Below are 13,041 nucleotides of genomic sequence, written 5' to 3'. Positions count from 1 at the left end.
ACTTACAAAGACAAACTAACGTGGGTATTCAGACAGATGTGCACATACGGGCTGACATTGGTATGCGCACACACACACTCACACACACAAACACACACACACTCACACACACATGCAAACACACACACACACACACACCCTCACACACACACACATACATACACACACACACTATAAACAAAAATGCTCGCATGAAAGCAACAGCATTAAACTTTTAATAATATAATGATGCAATCCATCTTCATTTGCTTCTTTATCTTTTCCAGATTCGCCAAGTATAGCATCTGTCCATATAGAGAGAAATGTCTCTGACTATATAAGTATATATGTTACTCCTCATACCCACGGTAAAAATGAACGTTTGGAATCCTGGATTATTTCATGGTATACTAGTTTCTTTCCTTTTTAACCATTTAGCATTCAAATTAATTAATCAAATGTAATACTTATCTATCCAAACTTTTAAATATTAAACCAGTATTACGTTGTAGCTTCAAGATTTCGATGATGTGATTGTTTATTTTTAGAATGACATTGTAGAGTAGGTGTGAAAGGCTGGATATAGCCGGTTTAAGTGCTAAAGCTTTAATAATATTATAATATTCTAGACTAAAACAATCTCTTTTAGTGCATATATTTATATTTCTTTATTGCCCACCAGGGCAAGTGTCTTCTACTATAGCCTCAGGTCAACCAAAGCCTTGTGAGTGGATTTTTTAGATGGAAACTGAAAGAAGCCCGTCGTATATATGTATATATATATATATTTCTTTATTGCCCACAAGGGGCTACTCACAGAGGGGACAAACAAGGGCAGACAAACGGATTAAGTCGATTACACCGACCTCTGTGCATAACTGGTACTTATTTTATCAACCCCGAAAGGATGAAAGGCAAAGTCAACCACGGCGGAATTTGAACTCAGAACTGGAACAGAAGTTGAAGACATTAAAAAGTGACAACAGCCAAACAAAAAAAGATCTGAAAAAATGATGGTGGTGGGGAAGCGAGCTGACGGAATTGTTAGCACATCAGGCAAAACGCTTACTCTTTTACTCTTTTACTTGTTTCAGTCATTTGACTGCGGCCATGCAGGAGCACCGCCTTTATTCGAGCAAATCGACCCCGGGACTTATTCTTTGTAAGCGCCAGTACTTATTCTATCGGTCTATTTTGCCGAACCGCTAAGTGACGGGGACGTAAACACACCAGCATCGGTTGTCAAGCAATGCTAGGGGGACAAACACAGACACACAAACATATACACACACATACATATACATATATACGACGGGCTTCTTTCAGTTTCTGTCTACCAAATCCACTCACAAGGCATTGGTCGGCCCGGGGCTATAGCAGAAGACACTTGCCCAATATGCCATGCAGTGGGACTGAACCCGGAACCATGTGGTTGGTTAGCAAGCTACTTACCTCACAGCCACTCCTGCGCCTAGCAGCATTTTGTCAATTTTTATGCTCTGAGTTCAAATACTGCCAAAGTCAGATTTGCTTTTCATCCTTTCAGGGTTGGTAAAATAAGTACCAGTTGAACACTAGGGTCAATGTAATCAATTATCCTTTCCCTGGAAACTACTGGCCTTGCGCTAAAATATGAAATTGATATTTATAAACTTTGAAACCAATATTATAAACTGAAACAGGTGTGGGAAGGGAACGAAAACTGTTTTTTCAGTAAAGAGGCTGAAAATAAAAGTAGATGATGCATAAGAGCTTGTTCATGCATATGTTCTTCTGCAAGTGTGTGTGTGTGTATGTCTGTTTCTGTGTGTGTGTGTGTATGTATTTCAATGTGTGTATGTTGCTTTTGTTTGTTTTTTTTACGTGGAGGTGTGTGTCTTAGTGGTTAGGGCGTCAGCATCATGATTGTAAGATTGTGGTTTCGATTCCTGGACCAGGCGACGTGCTGTGTTCTTGAGCAAAACACTTCATTTCACGTGCTCCATCCACTCAATCCTAGCTGGCAAAAATGAGTAACGCTGCGGATGGGACTGGCGTCCCGTCCGGCTGGGGACCATATATGCCATAGAAACCGGGGAACGGGCCCATGAGCCTGGCTATGCTTTTAAAAGGGCAACATTTATTATTGTGGAGGCGCATGGCTTAGTGGTTAGGGGGCGTCAGTATCATGATCGTAAGATTGTGGTTTTGATTCCTAGATAAACCGGGCGACATTGTGTTTCTTGAGCAAAAACACTTTCTTCATTTCACTTGCTCTCCAGTCCACTCAGCTGGCAAAAATGAGTAACGCTCGGCGATGGACTGGCGTCCCGTCCGGTCTGGGGAACATATATGCCATAGAAACCGGGAAACCGGGGCCATGAGCCTGGCTAGGCTTTAAAAGGGCACATTTATTATTGTGGAGGCGCATGGCTTAGTGGTTAGGGCGTCAGTATATGATCGTAAGATTGGGTTTTGATTCCTAGACGGGCGACAGTTGTGTCTTGAGCAAAACACTTCATTTCACGTTGCTCCAGTCCACTCAGCTGGCAAAAATGAGTAGTAACGCTGCGATGGACTGGCGTCCCGTCCGGCTGGGGAACATATATCCATAGAAACCGGGAAACGGGCCCATGAGCCTGGCTAGGCTTAAAAGGGCACATTTATTATTGTGGAGGCTCATGGCTTAGTGGTTAGGGCGTCAGTATATGATCGTAAGATTGGGTTTTGATTCCTAGACGGGCGACAGTTGTGTCTTGAGCAAAACACTTCATTTCACGTTGCTCCAGTCCACTCAGCTGGCAAAAATGAGTAGTAACGCTGCGATGGACTGGCGTCCCGTCCGGCTGGGGAACATATATCCATAGAAACCGGGAAACGGGCCCATGAGCCTGGCTAGGCTTAAAAGGGCACATTTATTATTGTGGAGGCTCATGGCTTAGTGGTTAGGGCGTGCAGTATCATGTCGTAAGATTGTGGTTTTGATTCCGTAGACCGGGCGACATGTTGTGTTCTTGAGCAAAACACTTCATTTCACGTTGCTCCAGTCCACTCAGCTGGCAAAAATGAGTAACGCTGCGATGGACTGGCGTCCCGTCCGGCTGGGGAACATATATGCCATAGAAACCGGGAAACCGGGCCCATGAGCCTGGCTAGGCTTTAAAAGGGCACATTTATTATTGTGGAGGCGCATGGCTTAGTGGTTAGGGCGTCAGTATCATGATCGTAAGATTGTGGTTTTGATTCCTAGACCGGGCGACATGTTGTGTTCTTGAGCAAAACACTTCATTTCACGTTGCTCCAGTCCACTCAGCTGGCAAAAATGAGTAACACATATGTATAGAAACCGGGAAACCGGGCCCATGAGCCTGGCTAGGCTTTAAAAGGGCGCATTTATTTATTTCATTATTATGTAGTTTTTTATGTGTGTTGTTGGTATATAATAAATGGGTGTGATTAGTGTTTATCCATGTGTAATATCTTTGTGGAGATGTCTATGTGTTTGGAACGTTTGTGTGTGTGTGTGGGGCGGAGACAGGTGGTTGTTGCTGCGTCATGGGTATATAATGTATATGTGTGTATGTGTGCTTGTGAGCATGTACATGTGCGTGTGAGTTTGTGTGCTTGTGAGTAGTTTGGGTGCATTAGTGTGTGTGTGTGTCTATGGGCATATACTCTTTTACTCTTTTACTTGTTTCAGTCATTTGACTGTGGCCATGCTGGAGCACCACCTTTAGTTGAGCAAATCGACCCCAGGACTTATTCTTTGTAAGCCCAGTACTTATTCTACCGGTCTCAGTGTTTGCAGAAATTTGAGTTGTGTATGAGTTGTTTATGCTTAACGTTCTTGTGGCAAATGAGTATGTGATGTCTTGTGTATGTGTGTGTGTGTGTGTGTGTGTGTGTGTGTGTGTTTTGCATTATGGTGATTTCATACGATAATTCAAAATCTTACAAAAACCAGGTCTTCCATGCCAAATAGAACTCTTTTGTATTCCTGACAGTGCAGATGTCTGCTGACCACAAAAGGAAAAATTCATTGCCAGTTTTTTAATGACTATTTCACCACTATAACTGACCATTTCAGCAGGAATTTAATATGTACCTTGTGTTTTATTAAAGGACAGTGACTTACCATTATAACTTCACTGGTTTCAAATTAATTAATCAAATGTAATACTAATCTATCCAAACTTTTAAATATTAATCCAGTATTACGTTGTAGCTTCAAGATTTCGATGATGTGATTGTTTAATTTTAGAATGACATTGTAGAGTAGGTGTGAAATGACATTGTAGAGTAGGTGTGAAATGATCATGGGATTGTACCTAGAAAGTTGCCCTCCAAGGCACAAGTCCAGGCAAGGTTATTTATGGAAAACCTGCAATCACCCATGCATACCAGCCTCTCCTCTCCAAAGCACTGATGTTATCTAAGGGAAAGGCAAAGGCTGATACAGCTTGGCACTAGTGATGTCGCAACTCATCTCTACAGCTGAGTGAGCTGGAGCAACATGAAATAAAGTGCCTTGCTCAAGAACACAACACACAGCCCGGTCTGCCATTTGAACTCACTACCTCATGATTGTGAACCCGACGTTCTAACTACTGAACCATGCGCCTTCACGGTTTCAAGTAAGATGGAAAATATCATCAAGAGCTGTGTTTTTAGGAATCTGTATCAGTTTGTCACTAGATTCCTCATAGAGGTGCTAGTGTGGCTGTGTGGGTTAGAAGTTTGCTTTCAGATCATGTGGTTCCAGATTCAGTCCCGCTGTGTGACGCCTTGGGCAAATGTCTTCTACTGTAGCCTCAGGCCAATCAAAGCCTTGTGAGTGGATTTGGTAGACGGAAACTGAAAGAAGCCTGTCACATATATGCATGTATTTATGTCTGTGTTTGTCCCCCTGCTGTTACTTGACAACCGATACTGGTGTGTTGATGTCCTCGTAACTTAGCAGTTCAGCTAAAGAAGTGGAAAGAATAAAATAATAAATAATAATAATAATAATGAAATTATTGTATACAGTGCTCAGGTGCACCACAACTTATCAGAAAGTGCATATAAAGTACATGCAGTAATGTAGAAATGTCTGGAAAGTGAACATGCTTGTGTGTGTATGGAGGGGAGAAAATCAAGTGTAGTGTTGGCGAATCTCAGGAAGCATGGAAGTTTTGAAGGATGCAGTGCTCCAACAACTAACAACCGATGCCGGCAGTTTGTTCCACGCTTCAGCAACTCTCAGCGTGAAAAAATGTTTCCTGAAGTCATGGGAGCTGTGCTGTTTTCTTAAGTACTAGGCTTACAAAGAATAAGTCCTGGGGGTCAACTTCTTTGACTAAAACCCTTTAAGGCAGTGCTTTAGCATGGCCACAGTCAAATGGTTGAAACAAGTAAAAGAATAAAAGAATTTATGTGTGTGTGTTTATATATTACATATATACATATCATTGGGTAAACAAGGCAACTAATGGTCTCAGCTTTCATATGGTGTGCTTGAACAATTATGAAGATCTCTTCAAATGAAACAATTGGTTGCCTTGTTAATCCTCAAATAAAGTATATTTATCCTTCAATGTGGTGTTAAACACTCATTTTCACTGTTTGATAATACTGTATGTGTGTGTGTGTGTGTGTAGATAGATAGAAAGACTGATAGATAGATAGATAGATAGATAGATAGAAGGATGGATGGATGGACGGACGGACGGACGGACGGACAGAGAGGCAGGCAGATAGATAGATTTCTTTATTGGCCACACAGGGCTGAACACAGAGGGGAAAAAATACAAAGTAGAGCTTTTCTTTTTGGGAAGAAGAGAAGAAAAAAAATAAAATAAAAAAATAATAATAATAACAAATTTTAAATTTAAAATTTAAAAAATTTAAAAATAGATAGATAGATAGATTGATTGATTGATTGATTGTATGGTATACGCCTGGTAATTTACTGGTAAAGCACCTTCATTGATTCAGTGTTTGTTGGGTATTTGATTAATATATATATATATATATATATATATATATCATCATCATCATCATCATCGTCATTTAATGTCCGCTTTCCATGCTAGCATGGGTTGGACAATTTGTCTGAGGTCTGGCGAACCAGATGGCTGCACCAGACTCCAATCTGATGGGGCAGAGTTTCTACAGCTGGATGCTCTTCCTAATGCCAACCACTCCAAGAGTGAAGTGGCTGCTTTTGATGATGATATTTATATATACACACAAACAAATATATATATATATGTGTGTTTATATATATATATGTATGTATGTATATATACACACACATGAACATATATATGTGCTTAAACACAGGAGAATCAGAGTGAGGTGATACGGCACAGCCATTCATGCACAGATGATTCGACAACATAGCTGAGTGGACATACATATTCATATATATATATATATTCATATTTTAATTTATATATATGTTCATATATATGCACATACACATACACATATATATATAGGAGATGTACTTGCATAGCAAGTGACTTGATCTCAGACCATGTGCTGAAACAAAAACAATTACAGCGTGGAAGGCGTTTATAAGCCATTTAAAAACACACACACACACAAATTGTTAGATTCACTTCAACATTTAAATTTAATTTGTCAAAATATTTTCGTAGCTTTGAAACCGTGACCTGTTCACTGGCAACACAGAATTTTGTTAGTGAATAAGTCGCGGTTTCAAAGCAGCGAAAATATTTTGACAAATTAAATTTAAATGTTGAAGTTAATCTCACGGTTTTTGTGTGTTTTGAAATGGTTTATAAACGCCTTCCATGCTGCACACACACACACACACACACACAAACACACACACACACACACTCACACATATATATATGTATGTATACATACATATTCATATATATACATATATAGATAGATAAATAAAACAAGAGAGAAGATGGAGATAAAATTAATGAAATGTTTCAATTCATCACTTGTAGCATAAAAATTAACCAAATTTAATTCAATTTAACTAAATTAATTTGGTTAATTACTACAAGTGATAATATCTTTAGAGAAGGAAGTACAATAAATTTATTATATCTAAAATAAAATAAAAAATAACAACAGAAAGAATACAGTGTACCATTATGTTTAAAAATATATTTACAGTTATAAAAATGGATACAGTTACAAAAAGTATAGTTAGTCATAAATTAATTTAATGATAATGTAGACATACCCATGCAAAAATACTAAATAATGGTCATGTGTAAAAACAATAGTCCGTTTATTAAATCATGGGAATAAAGAAGTGAAATAATTAGGTATTCAATATGGGCATATATACACACATGCATATAATACATGTACACACACTCACACACTCTTTCACACACACACACATACACATTCATGTGTGTGTGTGTAGATATATACATATCCCTCTCTCTCTTTCGGAGAGGCACTGAGCACCTACACGCACACATACACACACGGCAGTAACTTCCGCCTACCGAATTCAATCACAAAGCTTCGGTCGTCTCGGGGCTATAGTAGAAGACACCTGCCCAGGGACTGAACCCGAAACCATGTAGCTAGGAAGCAAGCTCCCTAACCACACAGCCATGCCCGCGCCTACTAAATGTATGCACATATACGCAGTGCTATGCATGTGGCAAGTTTTCTACGGCCGGATGCCCTTCCTGACGCCAACCCCCACCTGTTGCCAAGCGAGGTAGTTTTTCCCTCTCTCTCTTTCGGAGAGGCAACACACACACACACACATATATATATATATATATATACTCTCTTTACTCTCTTTTACTTGTTTCAGTCATTTGACTGCGGCCATGCTGGAGCACCGCCTGTAGTCGAGCAATTCGACCCCGGACTTATTCTTTGTAAGCCCAGTACTTATTCTATCGGTCTCTTTTGCCGAACTGCTAAGTGACGGGGGCGTAAACACGCCAGCATCAGTTGTCAAGCAATGCTAGGGGGACAAACACACACACACACACAAACACACACACATACACACACATATGTATATATATATATACATATATACGACAGGCTTCTTTCAGTTTCCGTCTACCAAATCCACTCACAAGGCATTGGTCGGCCCGGGGCTATAGCAGAAGACACTTGCCCAAGATGCCACGCAGTGGGACTGAATCCAGAACCATGTGGTTGGTTAGCAAGCTACTTACCACACAGCCACTCCCGCTTATATATATATATATAAGTTCAGCAAACAATTTAGAACTTAATTTTGGTCTGTTTGGCATCCTAACAATACTACCTCGTGTTCCTGAAATTCATATCTACATCTTTATCTGTATATTTACCTTCTCTAGGATGTTACTAATTGATTTGAGAACTTTATATTATTGGAAAACCTGTATGAAATTAGCTGAAGATTACTTGACATATTATATCTGCTGTAATATTTACAGCTTTTAATAAAATGTTATAGTATGAAACAATTGTACTAAATTACCGGATCCATTCTTGTTGCTTATTTTTGTAGATATATATATATTTATGTAGATATATATATTTATGTTGATAAAAAAACAGATATATAATGACAGATAATAACTTTATTTATCAAAAAATGCTATGAGGATAAAAATAAACCTTTTCTATTATGTTTTTTTTCTTTTTTTCTTTTTTTTTTGTTGTAAGGAAACCAAACAAAAATAAATGCAATAATTATATTTGTTTTAATGAAATATATTTTTGCTAAAATTTTTAAAAGAAAATCACGTTTTGACTAAAATGTTTTTCTAGTCAGTGTTCTACAATGATGAAATATAAGTGGAACCCTTGCAACATGATAAGAAATGATGAAACTTCAGCCAAGATTTACTGTAATGCTAAGCATTTCTACTCTTTCAACATAACAGGATTTGGACTGTTTGGTAAATACTCCAAACTGTACAATTACTCAATCACCAAAATACCAGGTGAGCTTCTTGCAAATTGTAAAATTGTATTACTAACAAAAGAAAATAGATGTGATACCATATCACATGCTAACACCTAGCTAGTTTTTATATTTCCTCTTCTTGTGTATAGTTCTTGCTATCATTACCATTATTAATTTTTACTTCCATTATCATTTATCATGATGGTGATCATCATCATCATCTCTTTTACTCTTTCACTTGTTTCAGTCATGTGACTGCGGCCATGCTGGAGCACCGCCTTTAGTCGAGCAAATCGACCCCAGGACTTATTCTTTGTAAGCCTAGTACTTATTCTATCGGTCCCTTTTGCCGAACCGCTAAGTTACGGGGACGTAAACACACCAGCATCGGTTGTCAAGCGATGTTGGGGGGACAAACATAGACACACAAACATATACACACATATACATATACATATATATACATATATATATATATATATATATATATATATACACACACATATATATATGTGACAGGCTTCTTTTTGCCGAACCGCTAAGTGACGGGGGACGTAAACACACCAGCATCGGTTGTCAAGCAATGCTAGGGGACAAACACAGACACACAAACACACACACACAAACACACACACACACATATATATATACATATATATGACAGGCTTCTTTCAGTTTCCGTCTACCAAATCCACTCACAAGGCTTTGTTCGACCTGAGGCTATAGTAGAAGACACTTGCCCAAGGTGCCACGCAGTGGGACTGAACCCGGAACCATGTGGTTCGTAAGCAAGCTACTTACCACACAACCACTCCTGTGCCTGCATTCAATAATTTATGGTTGTAACACAGACAGCAAGTTATGAGGAGCAGAGACTATTGTAATAGCAGTATGAATGGTGTAAGAAGCAGTGACTGAAGGCAATTCAACAGTGGGTCTAGCAGTTGAAGTACATTGATATGTAGGGATATTTTGGATCTTTACCTTTTGAGCTACAGATTTAAGAAATAATATATTGTAACTAAACACTTTCAACCAATCAATGACGTGTATCCAGCTGAATAAAATTACTGCCATTGTTTGTTAACAACAACTATCAGCTGTGTATTTTTCGTTTGTCACACTAAAACCTTAACCCTGACCCTAAAACCCTAACCCTAACCTTAAAAGCTTAAAGCTAAAACCAGTACAAATGCACGAACAATGTCATAAATAACAGTGACAAATGAAAAATACACCACCAGAAGTTCTTGTTGACAGTAATTTTATTCAGCTGAATACACGTCATTGATTGGTTGAAATTACCGAAATAGGACTACTTTAACATGAAATAACTTCGTAAATGTAAGTTTTTCTCAAAAATGCTAAGAGTAAAACATGTTTTATATGACACATTCTACCAGTGTCCGAAGTTTGAAAGTGTTTAGTTACAAAAAATTATTTTTTAAATCTGTCGATCAAAAGGTAAAAGATCCGATATTTTTGTTGAATGTATTTTTAGTTATCTGTTTTTCTTTTTTAATCTTTACAGTAAGACTTCCACCTTTTGAAAATATAAGGAAAACGGTTTCCGAACATTCAATTCATTTAAGCCTCAATCTTTTGAGTATAGTAGAGGTTCACGGTCTAATGAAGGAATACCAAGTTATGTATAGGTCTGAAAGAGATCCTAAAGAAATCTGGAAGGTATGCCTAATCATATGTATATTCTATACTGGTTGTTTTTGTTGTCGTCGTCATCATCATCATCATCAACATCATCATCATCATCATCATCATCATCATCAGTAGAACCAGAAGCATCATCATTACCTGTCTGTAATCCATGCTGCTAGCAAGGTGGTGAGCTGGCAGAAGTATCAACATGTCTTATGAAAAGATACTTAGCAGCATTACTTACGGCTCTTTACATCGTGAGTTCAAATCCTGCCAAGGTCAAAATTGCCTTTCGTCCTTTTGGGGTCGATCAATTAAGTACCAGTTACTTCGTTATAAGGCGGAAAGCTGGCAGAAACGTTAGCACGCCGGACGAAATGCTTAGCGATATTTCATCTGCCATTATGTTCTGAGTTCAAATTCTGCCGAGGTCAACTTTGCCTTTCATCCTTTTGGGGGTTGATAAATTAAGTACCAGTTATGCACTGGAGTTGATGTAATCAACTTAATCCGTTTGTCTGTCCTTGTTTGTCCCCTCTGTGTGTGACCCCTTGTGGGCAGTAAAGAAATAAGGTCAATTTTGCCTTTCATCCTTTCGAAGTTGATGAAAGTAATAAAGTACCAGTCATGTACTGAGGTTGATGTGAGCCTGACTTGACCCCCCCGCCAAAAAAAAACATCCAACCACACCCTTCAGAATTGTTGGCTTTGAACCCTGCAATGGACTGGTGTCCCATTCAGGATGAATGGTCACTTATTCTCCACGGAAACCGTGTAACTGGCCTTACGAGTCCTAGGGCTCAAAAATAAATAAATAAAAAAATCTGAAGCTGGTGCAGGCATAGCTGTGTGGTAAGAAGTTTGCTTCCTGACTACATGGTCCCAGGTTCAGTTTCTCTGTGTACCATCTTAGGCTAGTGTCTTCCCTATATAGCCTTGGACCAACCAAAGCCTTGTGAGTGGATTTGGTAGATGGAAACAGAAAGAAATCCATCATATATATACATAATTTAATAAATAAATAAAACATATGCATATATATACATACATATATGTACATACCTACCTCTACATGTATATATACATGCATATATGGGTACAGGACACCAAAATAACGTCGAACACAATGAGAAACGAAAACATAAACACAACATGGAGTAGATGAAATTAAGGCGACTGAAGAAGGGGAATTTTCCTTATTTTGTATGTCCTGTACTCTATTTTTCCGTTGTTTAAGAAAAATGTCCATTTCCTTGGTTTTGTGTTTATGTTTTCGTTTCTCATTGTGTTCGACGTTTTTTTGGTGTCCTGTACCCATATATGCATGTATATATACATGTAGAGGTAGGTACGTACATATATGTATGTATATATGCATATGTTTTATTTATTTATTAATTTATTATGTGACAGAACACACGCATCCCTTCCTAAGTAAGATTGTTCTTAATATATATACATATATATATATATATAAATATTTAAGTAGTTGAATGAATTATCTTAGTATGGATAATTCGGTTAACCGATACCTGGGTAGCAAATTCACGTCAGAATAAAGGAGAGAATAAAGGAATTTTGTTAAATCGTCGTTCAACTCCATTCTTTCATTTATATATATATATATATATATTTATCATAAGGGCACACGAGGCAACTACCTGCTAGAAAGTAGAGCTAAAACCCTCAGCTAAGCCACCAATAACACTGGAAAATTTCAACAATAAACATCAGTATTATCTCTAATTACAGACTAAAAGATCGCGCTCTAACAACATAACATTAAATAATTTGCACCCATTTACGAAGTACTCTGTCTTAGCCTCTGTGAGAGAAAGGCATAGCACAATTTGGAACAAAAATATGACATTGAGATTAAAGACCAAGTCTGCAGGTAAATTGCTACTCCTTCTTTACATAGCTTTAAACCAAAAATTTATATATTTATATTTTTATGCATTCATATTTACTCTTTTACTGGTTTCAGTCATTTGACTGCGGCCATGCTGGAGCACCGCCTTTAGTCGAGCAAATCGACCCCAGGACTTATTCTTTGTAAGCCTAGTACTTATTCTATCAGTCTCTTTTGCCGAACCGCTAAGTGGCGGGGACGTAAACACACCAGCATCGGTTGTCAAGCAATGCTAGGGGGACAAACACACACACATACACATATATACATATATACGACAGGCTTCTTTCAGTTTCCATCTACCAAATCCACTCACAAGGCATTGGTCAGCCTGGAGCTATAGTAGAAGACACTTGCCCAAGATGCCACGCAGTGGGACTGAACCCGGGACCATGTGGTTGGTTAGCAAGCTACTTACCATACAGCCACTCTTGGCATTTCATTATTTTGTGTTTTCTGTATGGCTGCAAGAAGTGGTGTGCAGTGAATAAGATTGTTATGCAACTTCACGGTTGTGCATGTAAATTCTACCGTGGCCTTGGGCTGAGTCATTGCAGTTGAAATTTGGTTGGTCGAAAACTGTGAAGCTCATCAGAGGGACTATTCGTCA

At 38.4% G+C, this 13,041-nt stretch overlaps 1 protein-coding gene across 3 annotated transcripts in view; it reads left to right on the top strand.

Moving 5' to 3' along the window:
• LOC115222231 overlaps nucleotides 1–13,041 on the top strand; it is a 127,615-nt gene that overhangs the window by 63,577 nt on the left and 50,997 nt on the right. For 2 of the 3 annotated variants that reach the window (XM_036511136.1, XM_029792391.2), the window contains exons 5-8: nucleotides 267–384; nucleotides 8,725–8,900; nucleotides 10,395–10,549; nucleotides 12,272–12,413. In XM_036511136.1, the coding sequence (XP_036367029.1) occupies nucleotides 267–384; nucleotides 8,725–8,900; nucleotides 10,395–10,549; nucleotides 12,272–12,413 (591 nt within the window). The remainder of the gene's footprint in view (nucleotides 1–266; nucleotides 385–8,724; nucleotides 8,901–10,394; nucleotides 10,550–12,271; nucleotides 12,414–13,041) is intronic. The other variant, XM_036511137.1, reaches the window with a different exon arrangement.

The sequence above is a fragment of the Octopus sinensis genome, linkage group LG19 (assembly GCF_006345805.1).
Source record: "Octopus sinensis linkage group LG19, ASM634580v1, whole genome shotgun sequence".
Lineage (NCBI taxonomy): Eukaryota > Metazoa > Mollusca > Cephalopoda > Octopoda > Octopodidae > Octopus > Octopus sinensis.
The sequence above is the reverse complement of the archived record's forward strand: the minus strand, read 5'-3'. Positions and strand labels throughout refer to the sequence as shown.